The sequence below is a fragment of the Alligator sinensis genome, unplaced genomic scaffold (assembly GCF_000455745.1).
Source record: "Alligator sinensis unplaced genomic scaffold, ASM45574v1 scaffold83_1, whole genome shotgun sequence".
NCBI lineage: Eukaryota > Metazoa > Chordata > Crocodylia > Alligatoridae > Alligator > Alligator sinensis.
In genome coordinates, this window is record NW_005842043.1 from 626264 (window position 1) to 643056 (window position 16793).

The 16793-nt window shown below is 35.1% G+C and overlaps 1 protein-coding gene across 1 annotated transcript in view; it reads left to right on the plus strand.

Moving 5' to 3' along the window:
- The first annotated feature begins 227 nt into the window (after window positions 1–227).
- The window catches only part of NOVA1 (NOVA alternative splicing regulator 1), a 221073-nt gene continuing 204507 nt past the window's right edge, over window positions 228–16793 (plus strand). Inside the window, exon 1 of the mRNA XM_025203078.1 lies at window positions 228–429. Within this exon, the coding sequence (XP_025058863.1) occupies window positions 228–429 (202 nt within the window). The remainder of the gene's footprint in view (window positions 430–16793) is intronic.

The following is a 16793-nucleotide window of genomic DNA, read 5'->3' on the forward strand; positions in this document are numbered from 1 at the left end:
GATTCCATGTTCAGAAATACTACTTGAATTGTGTCGTCTTTTTTATGTTAACACAAAATTAAGGAAAATGTCTGCATGTTTTAATTTCCACAGAGTGAATGTTTAAATCTTTTAAAATGGCAAATGCACACCCCATGCATTTCTCGTAGAATGACGCAACTGGTTCGAATTGTGTTAGTGCATGTACTAATGAACAGTTTCAAGAATCTACTTGTTTTTTTGTGGGTATGGGGAAGAGCAAAAGTTTTGTAAACCAAATTAATGTTGCATATCTCAATTTTTCAGAGGACGGCCAATATTTTCTAAAGGTCCTCATACCTAGTTATGCTGCTGGATCTATAATTGGGAAGGGAGGACAGACAATTGTTCAGTTGCAGAAAGAGACTGGGGCCACCATCAAGCTGTCTAAATCCAAAGATTTTTACCCAGGTAGGTGAAATAATAAGCAGATTATTTGTAAATCTTGAGGGGAATATAAGCATGATGTAAGGGTGTTTCGTGTATTAAAGAGTAAACGTGCCAGTGCAACCGGAGGAATTATTGAATAGAAGAGTACCCTTTTCTAATTATAGCAATGAACATATCAACACTCTAATCTTTATTTGTTTATGAGATTGATAGGGTGCTGTCTAATAAATTAGTGGTCGTGGAATATGGCTAAAATCATTTACAATATGACTGCAAGAAAATGTGAACATATTTTCTGGCTACATATGTTCTATTTATTACAAAGGATGCAGTTTTGAGGAACCAACTATGACAGCTGGCATTAAAAATGTCAGTTCTCAGACCTAGTAATGAAATGTGTAAAAATGAGAGGGTGCTTCTGAAAGGGCCGTTTACTTTAAATCTATTATATACCTTCTTTCTGCTTCATTGCATTGTTCACTGGCCCTGGAGTGAGGCAAAAAGGACAAGTGCTGCTCTTCAGATGGTTCTTTACACTGTTTATTGTGATTGTGAAAGGAAAGTGCTATGAAAGTATAATATTTAGGATGAATAAGGAAATAAGTTTGTTTTATGCCTACTGTGTTTACACATAAGCAGTAAATCATTGGATGTTTGCATGTAAAGATAAGTGTGTCTGTATTGGGTTTAGCCTTCTTGCATTTTAATCAAAATTTTATAAAGAGTAGGCGTTATATAATAATCTGCAGCATTTGTGCTTCTGCAAAATATTTTTATGGTCCTGCATTGAGAGTTTGACATTCTTTCAACAAATAAATATCTAATAATTAGACTGTTAGTTGAGAGAAATTAATCCAATTTTTTATTAAGTGCTGTAAATTTACCAGAGAACTAATATTTTTGTCTGTGTTCTGCTTTTCTCAACTTGAAGCTGTGGCTGGTAATTCTGTGCCGAGGTGACCTGATATTGTTTTTTTTCTGTAGAGAATGTAAAGCTGCTTTACATTTGGTGCTCTAATTCAGTAAGATGACTGAAATTCATAAAACAGCAGAGACAGCTGGTATGGTGTAAGCAGAACATGAGCCTTTGGAGTATTTCATTTTACTGCCCACTCTGTTTGAATATCAGGCAAAAGTAGATTATTTATTCTGTACAGAAAGTGTGTAATTATTTTGAAATTGTCATATGGAAATGGAAAATGCATCTGTTAAAATTGCATCTATAAGTAAGAAACAACATTTTAATGCAATAATGCAGTAGAAGTGACAAGCTTAGATTTCCTATGTAATGAGGTAGTCCGTTGTTCGTTGCCTTTCTGAAACTTTTCTTTCCTTTACTCTTTTGCCTTAACAGAATTTGATAATATGATTCTTATATGTTGAAAGGTATGTTAAGTGAAAAAAAAAATCAATGCAGAATTGTGAAAACTCTTAGAGGAAATCATAGCATTCAAAAGAGTCTGATTGCAGAATTAATAACATAATCTGGAAAAAGAGCCGCAATAGTAAATTAAATTCACTGTCAGTAGATGAAAATGAAATAGATTTTTTGCATTATACATGAGGTGGTATCAGATGTGCAAGGATGTTACAGAAAATTGGTGTTTATGAAGGATATTCCAAATACTAAATTACATGCCTTTTCATTTGACTATAGTTTATTTACACTGAGTTGGAAAGGATGCTCCAGAGATTAGATCTTTTGTTCAGTATTCTAACGTAGTTATTCTGTTTTCTGATTAAATCAGGATTACATATTTTTGGGCTGTACATTGTGCAGACGTAGCAGTATCAACCAGAGTATCCTTTGACAATTAAAAATTAGCAAGTTAGAATTGCGTAAATAATATTTGAAGTCTTGGGATATAAACAGATTCTATCAAAAAAAATAGTGGAGTAAGATGCAAGTTGTACAGTTTGATTTACACCTGTTATAATCTCCAGTTAGATGTTACACAATCTGTTTTATATCTGTAGGTACATAGTAGGTCACTTAGCAGAATAATGACTTAGAAATAATTTAAACTAGCCTGATACCTGTTAGACAAGGACAGATGTGGCAGATTCTGTTGTAGCTATCTCTTCTTAGGCTTTCTGTTTGCATTTGACCATGAATGAGCCTGTGGAATTTTCTGAGGTCCTGGCATTCTCAAAGTTGACATCTTTTGGGTTTCTTCCAGCACCTCTTACTCGTATTGTGTAAAGGATACAAACCTAAGTAATCTGACTAGTATACAGTATACAACTCTGATTAATTTTGTTGAGAGATAAAGAATTTCTTAGAATTCAGTTACCTAAAGTGTATTGTTTCTACTCGCGTTTTATTGTTACCTATAGTTACGTGACATATGATTTCTCAAGATTGATGTTAAATTTGAAATTCTTGTGAAGAGGTGAGAGAATCTGAATAGGGACAGTTCAATGTTTTAAACCTGTAGGTGGGTGGAAGGGAGGAAGCTTGGTGTATTAGTGTCATGAGTACGTCACTATGCTGTTTTATGGTTTCCTATGGTACAAATATTGAATATACAGATTAGGCCTTTTTGAATTTTTTTATTTCTGTGTTTAATATTAAGAGTTAAGAGGAAGAAATTGAAAGAAAGTATGTATTTTTGAAGTATTGCTTTTTTGTTAAAGTTTCTAGCCTAACAAGTAAAAGGCAATGCACAAGCATTTTATTAAAAATTATGCATTGTAACATTACAAGCTCTTATTCACGCTTCAATTTTTCTTATCTCTTCCAAATACTTTCTTTTTAGATGATCAACTAGTCTTTTAAAATGTTATTGATCCCTGCAATTTAACTTCCTAAAATCGTCTTGAGAGAGAGAGAGAATAAATTAGTCACTGCTAGTGAATTTCTTTGCTCGCTTGCGCGTGCTCTCTCTTTTTTTTTTTTTTTTATTTTTTTGCTTGAAATCACATTACATCACAATTTCCCTTGCAACAGGATCTTCCCTAGCTCAAGAAACTTTGTGCTTGAGTGAATTTGAGCTGTCATTTTTCAAGGATGTTATAATATGAAGTAATACGTTAACTTGAAATGTGATAGTTTAGTAGTAAGAATATAGATACATATGATTGATTTAGGGATGAAATTGTATTTTACAACCAAATATTTATTAAAATAAAGGAGTTAAAATTATGATGAGGTAGTGCACAACGTTGGCTAGGTATTTAAGGTGGGAGGATTTTTCTTCATGTATTTACCCAAACACTTTATTCCTTTTAGTATGTGGTTATGCTGTTTTTTGTTTGGGGGGGGGGGGGTTGTGTTTTTTTTGTTTGTTTTTTTTAACTAAGTGACATATGTCTATTGCATTTATCTTGCATGTGAAATTAAGACTAAAAATTCAAGTTTTGGAAGACCTCTTCATGGTTACTTTTTGGGTAAAGGTATTCTGGAAACACCTTTGAAAGACATGGAAAGTGAATTGGGTGAAGAGCACACAACTTTACTGAGCTTTTTGGAAATAATCTAGACTTCTAACTTCTTTACTTATATTAAACTGAGTTAGGAAGGGTGCAGGTGTGATATCAAATTTGGGTCACCATTGTTTTTTTCCTTCATAAAATAAAGGAGGTATCACATTTTATTTTTTCTAAGTCTTAGAAATTGCTGGGAGTATTTTTGATATCAAATCCTCACTTTTTAAAAATGAAACATCTGCTCCTAGTTTTTGTTGTTTTTATTAGTATTAATGTTTTTATTTCATTTACAACTTTACTGGGACAATATTGGGTTAGAAAAAATAGTTCAGTTTGTTGTCAGTGTTTTTGAAAGCTGGCTTCTAATAGTATAGGAATGGATGTAAATCAAAGGAATCTAAGTGTTATTTCAGAGCATTTTGAGATTGCTAAACTAAGGACATCATAAGAATAAATAAACCTAAGGTTTTACAAAGTCTGTGGCAGACACTTACTCATGAGAGTGATCCCAGTGCTAACAACAGAATTGCATAAGTAAGGACGACTTGTGTGAGTAAGGATTTCTGGGATAGAGCCTTTAGACCTGTGTGTAAATTTGTAGACTAGCCATAGCTTCTGAGCTTTCTTCTAGTAAAAAGCCAAGCGTTGATTGCCAGCTGTTCGGAGAGATAATTCTCAATAGGACAGCTGTCAGTTGCTTGGTTACTAGAACCGAATTTAAAAAAATAGCTTCCCAACTGAAAGGTCCTTAATACTTTACATTCAAAGGAAACTGCTATTAATTTATACACTCAGTATGTTCTGGGGATGGTTGTACATCTAAGTTTTCTTGCATATGTAGTTCTCACAAACTCATTTGGAAGAACATAGCAGTAGTTTTAATGATTTCATATTCAGTAGATGTGCATCTAATTTTTTCTAAGAAAAATATTCTTTTTATTTTTAATGAAAGCTGAAAAAGTTAGCACGCTTGTTGAAAAAGTGAATGGACTCGCAAAACAGTAACCTTCTTTTTCATATAATTGTTTTTACTTTTATTTTTTAAATTGTTCTTGTGTTGATTTGAAATAGCTAGTTGAATGACAGTTTTTATCCTTGACGCATGCAAACCTGTTACACAAACTAAAGAGATCAGAATAATGATTGAGCGTATAACATCACAAGGAAGTGATAAGCAAACCCTACCTTCAGTTTCAATATTTACTATATGACACAACTTCCTTGTGTAATTAGAAAATAAATAACTTCTTTAGTTCTGAATGCTTATGAGTAAAGGTTATCTAATGCTACATCTGTTTTGCTTGATGGAGTCAAGCTTTCTACAAAATGAATAGGTGGAGAAGAAATCAGTTCTGTGCCCTCATCACTGGGCATTGTATGTTTGTGGGGAAAAAAAATACTACAAAATTTGTATCAAGTTAACAATTGGAAACATTTTTCCATGTAGTAGTTCAATGGTGCTTTTCAGAGAAAAGGTTAATACACTTATCCAGTGCTTTTACATAGTGGCCATCTTGGAGATAAAATATTAAGGCACCTGGATTTCAGTCTAGAAAGTCTGAATCTTTTAAATGTGTTTTCTTTTTTTTCCAACACCTCACAAAAATCAAGTTGTGTGTTCCTTTTTAAGTGTCAATTATCCTTAAGTAAATGAAAAATAAGAATTGCTAAAAGCCCCTAATGCTCTTGATTTTCAGCAATTAATACCATGGGCTTTACTGTTCTCTTCTGTGCTTGACCATAGAATTTAGTTTCAGCTAGGCCGGTGGATTTTTTCCAGGAAAGAAAAGCTTACCTTTTGTGAATTTGTTAGACTAGATTTTGGAAACAGAACTTCAGGGATTTGGGAATGGGGGGTGGGGAGGGACAGGAGGAGGGCTTGTGCATGATTGCCATCTCATTTCCATCTTTGGATACAGCTCTAGCATAAAGTTAAGCAACATCTGTAGAGAACTGACTGACAAACATCTCTCTGGGACTCATCATTGCAATTTGCAGCAGGTGCACTCAGCTTTGCAGTCCTTCTCAAAAAGAGGTTAGTTTGTTTTTAACATTTATCAGTAGACCAGTGGGAGTTAATGACTTGGTAAAGAGCATGGTGGTTGTCAGTTGTCCAGTGCTGGAATGCTGCAGGTAATTGGGCTGGACTGGTGGGAACTATGGCAGTGTGCTTCTCACGTTGCACTGCAGCTGCTGTTGATCTTAATTAATCTGACCCTCAGAGGCTGCAGTGTCATGGTATAAAACGCAACACATACCAGAAATGGAAAGGCCACTTTTTCAAGCTTATTTTATTGATTATCAGGTTTGTAGGTAGGCCTTTTGGCTACACAGTGGATTCATTACATATTAGTATAAAATTTGAGCAGACTTTCACTTAAAGCTGTAAGTAATATATTTGGTAAACAGCAGAGTCTTATCTATGAAGTAATAAAGCTCCTAAATAGGGTTTCTGACTATATCGCCCCTATAATGAACTCGACAAAAGCCATTTATGTTGCAAAATTAAAAATAATGCAGTTACGTATAAATGAAAAATAGCCAGATTGTTCAAGCAAATTGAGTTGGAGAAGTGAAAATAAATGTAAGATTAAATATTTAATGGAAATTAACTTTAGATTTTTACTCTCTGAACAATCTATTTACTTTAGTATTTAAATTCCTTCCTGGTCTGTGATAAAATCCTTAGTATAGGGTATGTTAAATGCCTCTTTGGCATGTTTCATTCTTTAACATATAGCAGTTCTTTTCCATATTTATAATGTAGCATGTTAAATCAGAATTTGAAATTTTGGTTCTCTGAATAAATCTAAATATGCACATTTTGTTTTCTTAATTTTGTTTTCATTTGAGGCTAATAATAGCTTCGCTCTGTCTCTGTAGCACCCAGGGTTGGGGGTGAGGAAAGCAACGGAGTAGATGAGGGAATTGCACAAAATTCCTTATACCTTCTGGTATTTGATAAAAACAGAAATAACTAGTACCTAGATTAAGAGATCTTTTCAATATTATAGTGCTAGTTAATACGCCTCCATTTTCTCCTATTTTTGTTTTACTTTTGGATTTCTATACATTGTTAATGATAATCTTGTAAACCTGCTGTATTCCAGTTTCAAATCATGATTATCCATAGGTTTACCTTGTTGTTTGTTTTATCAGGGAAAAATACTTGGCATATTTTCTATTTTAAAATTATGCTATTTGTATATCCATTTCCTGATATTAAACAGAAAGCGCCTGTTAAAACCTCTGATATTAAACAGAAAACAATAAACTACCCTTCTCAACATTTTAAATTCAGTATTCATTACTGATTTAATTTGCTGTATTTCCTAACGTGATAATTAACTGTGGTTACATTTTAACACTGTTTTATTTCATATTTAACATTTGATTCTTGCTGAGAAGCATGGGAATGCTCAATTCCTTTTGCAATTACACAGCTATCCTATTTTAATGATCATTTGAAGCAATATTTTGGAACTTCTATTTGGAAGCCTAACAATTTTAATATGATGATCATTGGTGTGACCTTTTATCTTTTCAATGTTCATTTACTCGTTATGTCAGTGTTTTGTCTGTAGATTCTTGACTGGAAGGCTATGTCTTTTTCAAAAACACCTCACGTCTGTTAGGGACCAGGTTAACAGTTGTATGTTGATACTCTGTGCAAACGAATACCCTAAGTCACCATCGATTTGCAGGTCTGGTGAGTGTTGTCTTTGAATTGTTCTCAGTGAAAATGGGAAATAGTTTGCAGTTTTGTGTATTCACTTTCGTATGTTGGAGTAACTTTCTCTAGTTACAAGGCAGCCTGATTCTCGGCCAGAATTTCCTATTTTCCTAGTCTTACAGATCTTGATTGTGGAAAGACTAAACACCTGTTTTCTATCATTGATCTCTGACTGCATCCTGCAGGGCTTGTCATCTCAGCATTGACAGCATCAGATGAAAAATGCAATCAATAACTTGATTTTTTTTCTTTTAGATTCACTCAGGTAAGATTACTTGTTATACAGAAATAAAATGACATTTATGGCCAGTGCTAATATTTCACTAGTTGGTGCCCTGAATTATTATTGGTAATTAATTAAATCACTATTTTGAGATCTTTTGTCTCCGTTCTTCCTTTTAAAAATGTATTGTATATACCTCCCTGTGACACTTGATTTAACTGATTTGCCCTATAAATAGCTTCCCATTTTTTTTCCTGCTTCTGCCTTTTAAAATGGTATTCTTTTGCACGTGCTGATGTTAGTTGGGAAGAGAATAGTAGTTGAATACACCAATTTGGAGATGTGTACCTTTATGTATCATTTAATCCTTTTACTTCTTATATATGTGCATGGGGAACACTTATGACCATGTAGACTATGAAGTCAGGCACTGGAAGGCTACCAAATACCAGATTTCAGGTTGTCCTTTCAACTTCCATTGTGCATGTAACATGCACTGAATTAAAAGGCTGTTCCATGTGCATAAGGGGTTGAAACGAAACTTATGCAGACAGGCAAATCTGGTACTTCCATCTTTAACTCTATGACGTTGCAATATGTTTTTCTCGTAACACTAAATATTTTTGTTTAGGAAATATAAGGAATAAAAGTAAAATTCTTCATCGTGCATTTTCAGTAGGGTTTGAAATCTGATCCTTCAACACTGCAGCCTTTTCCTGTAATTCAGGCAGCAGCAGAAAAAGCATAAGTTGGTTAGCAGCAGGAGAAAGTGGCTGTTTCAGGAGGAGAAGATAGGAACTGATACCACACTGAGTAAAATGTAGTTGGGGAGACCAGTTTGCGATGTTCTACTTTTTCCCAAGTTACTGGAAGAGTTTGTCATGTGCTGCCTCCTGAAGGGAGGCGAAAAGATCAGATGTTGGAGTAGTGTGCTATATCTACATTTGGTCTAATTGAACTGCGTCCTTTATCCCAGTAGTTTTTCAACATTTTTAGACTCAAGGCAGCCCTCACTAGGTGAGAGGTACCCCTCAGAAAATGCCAGCTCTTAGTTTTCACTTTTTTTGGCCACGGGGAAAATAGTAGGGCAGTTTTTCTGTTGCAGAGAACTCAGAAAGGCCACAACAGGTGAGAATGTTTTTAACACTATGGATTCCCATGTAAAAACTCTGGGTTTGTGCAAATTATATTTGCACACCTACCAGTGCTAACATTGCGTTGTATCCTGGAAAGGATCTCAAAGGACTCCAGGGTGCCACATCACTCTGGATGAGAATCACAGCTTTACCCCTTCTGCTACTGGTAGAATGGTAGTTTCTGAGTTTTTCCTGTGCATTGAGTGTTTGTGGTACTGGTGCTTTAGTGACAGTATTGAATTGGATTTTTACAGTGTTTATACCTAGTTATTTTTCTGACTCATTGCCAAAGTTTCCTGAGGATCACAAGTAAAGGTAAATAACAGTTGCTGAGTATTTTTAACTTGGTTAAACCTGAAGGAAATTTTGTGAAGAAAAGGCTTTTAGCTTTCTGTGCTGAACTTGAAAGGCCTGCTGAAAGTTCGCAAATAATTATGCTAATGATTTTTTGGGGTTTTTTTTAACAGTTGATTCTTGTGAACTTTCATTTAATGTTTAGGTTGCACAATGAAGTATTTAATAGTCAAGAAACACAATACTTCAATTTTGTTAAGAATATCACTTTTTAAATTTAGTTTTGTAATGATGCCAAATGCCAATCAAGTTCTTGTGGTCCTTTAACAATAATTATATAAGATCCATTTTCTACTATCGTAGACTGCCTTCTAATTCTAAAATGGTCAAAAGTGTAGAGGAAGGATATTCCCTCTTCACCCATTTTATGCCCAGATAATTGTATTTATCTTGCTCCAAAGGGTCAGGATAAGAAATAGGACTTTTGTTTTTGTTAGAGTAACTTGTTCCCAAGTTGCTGTGTTGTAGACTGAGATAAATATTATATTCTGTCTGTTGTCTTGCTAAGCAGATTACTAAATTTCATTTCATACAGAATTTTCACAATATTTTATTTTGCACAGATTGATCATCATGGGTTCACTGTATTGACTGGCTGAAAACCATTGATTTTAGGATTTGATCTTTGACCTGAATGACCATTTTTCACCTAGAAGCTGAGTATATTCCAGTTCAGGTTTTTAATGGAGAGTGCAGTAGACCATTGAAATAATTTGCAAAGGGATATATCATATTCTTCAGTACTTGTCCTTTAAATCAGTTAAATGTCTTTACAATAATACGCTGTAACTTACCCAGAATTTATGAGTGTGATACAAGAATTACTGTGTGAAATTGTTCTTTATGCTACATAGGAGACTAGATTAGGTAATCATACTGGTTCCTCTTAACTTATCTCTGAAGTTCTCTTCTGAAATACCATCACGGGTCCTTATTTGTAGAGAGTCAAGTAGCTTTTTTAAAAATTCCCAAACCTAAGGTATGCATAGTTTATAAAACCAGGAAACTTTAGTTAACTTTAACTAGTGAAGTTATGCATTTCTTTCTGGTTTTGGTTGCATAGTATCCCTTATTTTGATAATTTCATGTGCTCAGAAATATTGCCGTATTTGTTGTTTTGGCAGACACAATTGCTTTAGGATAAACTGATGATTTTCAGAGTGTTCACATATACGTTGTTTTTTAACGTTTTTAATTAATACAGAATGTTCTAGTAGATGGTATGAATTTTTATATTCTACAGATGTGAGGCCATAAAGAAAAAATGTTAGACAGTCACTGATCATTAAGCAGGGATACCTGATACATATAATGAATACAATACACTTTTTTGCATAATGCAGAAGATAACCTAGATTTTCATTTGGGGTAGTCTTAACTACAAGGAAAGTACACAATTGTGTGTGTGTATAGGTAAAATATGGGGTTTCAGTTTAACAGGTACACTGGAATCTACTTACAGTAAATCTCCACTTAAGGATCCAGATACTTCAGTGTATTTCAGTGGAGTTTATCTCTCCTTATTGAAGCTTCACTCATTTTTAGAGTAAAGTTTCACTCTGCTATAAGCAGGTTCTAGTGTGCTAATCCTTTTAGAGTGTAGCGATTTTCACTTAGCAATTCTCTTTTACCAGATAGCTGTTAAATGCTGCATTCTAAGGGGATTATCGTCCACCCCTTTTCCTCTTCTGCTGTGGTTCAGAAAATAAAGATGGCTTTACATTTTGGGATGGGGTGAAGGAGTAATTCTGTTTTTGCTGTAGATGATCCCTCTGGATATGAATGGCCTACTGTTTTGTCCACCAGCTGTAAGGCATTTAAAAGCAAACAGCAGCAATAAAACCAAAAACAGTAGAAAGTTGTGTAGCCCATTTCTTAAACAATTTAGCCTGTTTCCTTATCTTGTTCAGTTGTTTCTTGTAGTTAATCTTCACAAATATAAATTTTCATCTCTAAACTCACTCCAGTCACTCTCAATATGTTTAACTTGTATGGTATTATAAATCAATTTTCCCATTTGTGACTGAGATTTAAACTCCTTACAACTACAGAAGTGCTGGAATAGTCTGTTCCTGTGTTGTTTGAAGTCAAGTGGTGAATTTGGTCTGCTTTGGACCATTTTAGGAGAGACCTATACCATTTACATTTTCTTGTTCTCCATAGAGCAGGAGTGTTGAATACCATATTTGAAAGCTTATTCTTTTTTGGGGAAAGGATTGCAAATTCCCTTTCCCATGTCTTTCTAGGGTGGGAGACGCTGAGAATTTGTTTCCCATTTTCATCTGCCTTCTAGGGAGATAGTACAAGACAGGAAGTATATGTACTAAAAAGGGAGAAAAATCTCAGCAGTTTATGCACACACAGATTAAAAGGTAAGTGCTGTTGCCATGTTCCTTGGACTACATATCCAATCTGAAGGGATCTGTGGCTGGGAATAAGGTTGGATGGGTGGCTAGTTAATGAGTTGCATCAGTTTTTTCATATCTGCAGCTATTGGCGGTTTAGGAAACTGATAAAAAGAAGTGTTTGGGGATAGACCTCCACCTTTGAAACATGGTTACATTTAATGTTTGATGACAGTGCATCTCTGCTTTCTGTTCTTGTCCAAAATGGGTGCATACGTTGTGTTCTAACCATTTTGTAGGCTTTAAAAGTGCACAATAAGTTTGACCCTGTAAAGTTACATGAGATATATTATTATGGATACTTTTCCCTATGTTGAGTTGTATCCTATCTTTTGATGCAATATTTGTACAAGAATAGATCTAAACTTTTGTTTATAAATGAGAATTTTTTGCTATATATTATCCATTAGAACCAGAGATTAACCATGAATAAGAATGTTCTCTATGATGTTGTTATACTCTTGTCAAATATGTAGAATATATCTTCTGAAAAAGAAACTTGTAATTTAATTCAGGAACCCTTTACGGTTTTTTGTTTTTTGGTTTTTTTTTTTTTTTTTTTTTTTTTAATTTATTAATGTGGAAAATTCTTATCTTTCTCCAAATGCTAACAGCTAACTCAAAATTGTTTGAGTACGTAACATATAACCAGTATTGTATTGATTCTTGTCAGTGCTGCTTGGGTCTTTAGTAGCTTTTTAAGCCTGAGTAAAGAATTATTTTCTCTCTCTACATTTGAAATACTAATTTTTTGTGTATATTTCTCTTTTGTCTTAATACACATTTCTCTTGGACATCTTTAGCCAAAAGATCTCTCCTTAAGAGACCCCCCCCAAAGTCAAACCTCAGGTTTAATGCAGCCTTGTAAAAGTAAAATAAAATGAGTTCCATATATTTTGTTTAAACTACAATGAAATCAGTTTAAAAAAATATTTTCTTCCCATGTTTCCTAACTAATTGTCTTGTTTCTGGCTGCCCATCATAACAAAACAAAGTGTAAACAAATATAAAACTAACTCAAGTGAATTTATTTTGTGAAATGAAATAAAGAGCATTGATGGTAAAACAAATCAGTTTATTTGCTAATTTAAATTATTTAAATGTTTAGAGTAAAAATTCTAATTTGTCAAGATGTATTCCTTAATTTAGTTGTTTTAAGTTGCATCTTCAGTAAAGAGGCTTGCACTTGTAGATCCTGACACACAGTCAACTTTAGATGTGTGCTTAACTGACTTTAATGCAGCCACTCAAGTGGCTGCATTTTCAGAAACAATGATTTGAAAAACAGGCCATGCTTCTTCAACTTCTACATGTATCTGTGACAGCTTCACAGTATATGATTTTAGAACATGTGACAGAAGGCAGCTCTTTTACAGGGTTCCCAATCCTTCTAGTGTAATCGGTGATAAAGCTCTGCCTTTCTTTAGAGTTTAATTTAGATTTATAATTCCATAATGGGATGGTCTGCTTGAAAGTATAGTCCATCAGTTGAATATCAAATTGAATATAGCAATTTTTTATTTTCTATTAATCAACTAGAATGTATATAACTGTTCAGAATTCTTAATAAATTAATTCTTAACAGAAATTCTTTACTAAAATGTCATTGCAAAGTAAGTTAGTTAATGGAAAGCTCCTTTATATTATGTAAAAATACCCAGTAATGTTTACAAGTTGCAAAAAGGAGCTTAAAACTATATGGTGTTTCATACTAATTATGTGTGAGCTCTTTGGCTACTTATGTAAAGAATTATTAAAAAAAACAAGAGAAAAAAAAAAACCAAAACGGCTGAAGTGACACCAGTTCCGGCTGTGGAATCTGAAATCAGATATTCAGTGCATGATTTGTATTGAACTGCAGTTGGAATATATAATTCTGCAGTAGCAATTGTGTAAAGTCAGGTCAAATTGCACGTGAAGAATGAACACAAATGATGTTTGTCTTTGCAACTGATGTCTGCACACGTGCTAACGTAGTGGCCATGTACAAGCATTCAGTTTCTATTGGGAGAATCATTGTTCTCCCATCAGAAAACAAAAGTGTATTGACATTGAAGCTTTTTCTACCAGAATAAAAGTGGCCACTTTAGGAGAAAAATAACCTGGGAACAGCCAAGGTTAAATTTGCTTTCAGGTCCAGGTCTGCACACTTTCCCTCAGCTTAACGCTACCTCAGCTTAACGCTCCTGATTCCTTCTAGAGACAGGGGACTCCAGTCTGGAGAAGGCACAAGGGTTGGCTGCTTCCTTCATCCCATAGATAGGGAGGGGAGGAGCAGCCACAAGCTGCTCCCCATCAGGTTCTTGTAGCAAAGTTTGCTGTGTCAGAAGCAAGCAGTGGCTTTGCTGCACTGGTCGCTCTGCTTGGCTCTCGGACACTAGAGCCAAGCACAGGGGGCACTGACCTGTAGGAGTGCAAGGAGCAGCGGCTGTTCTTCTGTTGGGGAAAACTGGGAGGTTCCTACTATGAGAGAATGCCCCTCTCTTTGCCAGTCAGCTGATTGGTGGGATGGTGGGCATTATCCCAGGTGGATCCCTCCCAGGACTGCCTGTGGCACCTGCTGCTTTTCATCACCTGTTAACTACTACTTGACAGGCTGTCTCCTTTCTAGGCAAGGGAGAGGACAGGCTGTCAAGTAATGAGCTTTCCTAAGGGTCAGGGTTCACACAGAGCAACCCTCTAGTACCCTTTGGCTTGGAGACCTTTCCAATGAAGCTCTCCAACCATAGGTTTAGAGGAACATCTGTATAGTCCAGGCCCTGATCTATTTTTCTACTAGGAGAAAATTCTTCTGGTAGAAATGAACTTCTGTATACAGGCACTCTATATGTGTATTTGTGTCTGCATGCATGAGTGCCTAAACCAAAGTAATTCAAAGCAATTGGTATGAGTCAAGTTAAAAAAAAAAAAAAAAAAAAAAAAAAAAGACAAAAAGCTTGACTTATCAGCTAAGATGATGACTGTTTCACTTGAAAAACTTTAATCCTTCAGTTGAAAATGTAGTTAGAATGTTTAAACTCAATTGCTTTTAGGAAAGTCAGCTTTTAGTACTGGAACTAAGAACAGCACTTAAGAACTCTTTGCTATTTAAAGGTCAAAAACATTCCTTAAAAATGTCCTTGATTCACAATTAGAGATTAATATTTCGAGACTTGTTCTAATATTTAATTTCTTTTTCTCAGAACCTCTTAGTTTGTTGTATGATAAAAACACAGCATTGACCTAATGATATTATAAAGGATGACATTTTCTGTCTGAAGTGTGTTTCTCAGTCTTATTATGTTTTCAGATAAAATGGTGCATCTTGACATGTTGTTTAAAAACTAGAACAGTTCTGCATATGAAAACACAAACTGATAATTAGATAGATATGCCATATGTGGTGGTTTAAGTTGGCATATATCTCAAATGGCATACTTAATGTACTGTATTACTTGGATTAGTAATTTTACAGCTGAAGGCTGCTACGGTTGTTATGTTGACTCCCTCTGGTGCATCTACAGTTAATGATGACAGAACCTTTCCTCTGCAAAACACTACTTTCAGCAGTTTAAAATGCAGTTGTGGTCTGAAGTATATTACATATTCTAAGTAACACTTTTTACAAATTTGCGAACCATTTTACGTATTTTTAATTGTACAGTTTTGAAGCATTAATTACTTTATAAAAGGGGTGTGTGTGTGTGTGTGTGTGTGTGTGTGTGTGTGTGTGTGTGTGTGTGTGTGTAGGCTCTCCATATTTGCTTCTAAAGTGTTTGGAGGGGGTTGAGATATAGATATAGATCCAGAGTCTGTTTTTCCCCTGAGGAATATGTTACTTAAAAATGTGTATGTTGCTAACCCAAGTGTTGGAAAATTTTTAGCTTGGCCCCTCCAGGCTACCGAAACAGCCAAATAAAACATGCTCTTCCATCCCTTCTAGGGGATATAGAAGATGGGGAACCAAGGGCCCCATGTGCAAATGTGACGGTATATCCTTTGCAGACTGTTCCAGCTGAGATTTACCTTTAAAATCACTGCTTATTTAAAAAAATCAGAAAGCAGTAGTAAAAATGTCATATTAACATATTCAATGTACATTATATGTATCTAATTACATAGAAAGTTGTATTCAGATAAAAATAACTTCCTTCTTTCTTAAATTATTTATGGAACACTTCCAGGGTCAAAAGTAAATCTACCAAGATTTTAATGAGCTGAGGTCCAAGACAGCAAAGGAAACTGTCATGTCTTTTCTTCAAGTATAGATTGAACTGGAAGAGATTGTGATCTATTGAGTTCAGTCCCATGTTATTGCAGGCAACCATTTTGTACAATCCTGTAAGCCAGTGGGGGCCAACTTTTTTGACAGCCGTGCCACAAATTAGCCTAACTTCCTCATTGAGTGCCATTCACATATCGTTTCCTCAGCCTGATGGGCTGCTCTGCTTTCAGTTCCCTGCCCTGTGACCCTACCCACTCTGCTTCTTTGCTTTCTGCTCCCTGCCCTGTTCTCTTCTCTTGATTTGCTTGTCTGTTTTCCATTCCCTGCTCTTTCTGCTGCTGTGTTGCCTGTCCCCTCCCTGGTCTGCCATTTGCTACCCAGAGAGGCTGGCACATGTTTTGCTTATTGGCCACCCTTGTCATAAACAGTGCTTCCCAAAAGGAGAAGTGGAAGAAAAAGGAAAACCCCGGAGGGATGGTGGAAGTGATAGTGTCCAGGGAAAAGGGGTATGAACCAGAGAAATTTGAAGTAAGATGTTCAGAGGAAACTCCTTCTTTCAGAAATTGAGAAGGTACCCTAAAAGGAATTGGATGAAGAAGCCAGAAAGTAGAAATGTGATAGAAGGATTTGTTTATCAGTGTATAGTGGTTACTGCTGTTCTGCCCAAGGTAGCTAAAATGAAATTGCTGATGGAAGGAATAGTTGTGATTATGGTGTAGGCATATCCATCCCCAGGACAAAACACATGGGTGGGTGATGAAAAAGCTATTAAAAAAGCAACAGAAAATGCAAACAGCAGTTTTTAAAGCATTTAAAACTGCTAAACCTGAGCAGAATTTAATGGGAGAAAGAAGAGTTGCTTCTCTGGCTTGAGGGCTTTTTCCTGCTGAATTGGCAGGGG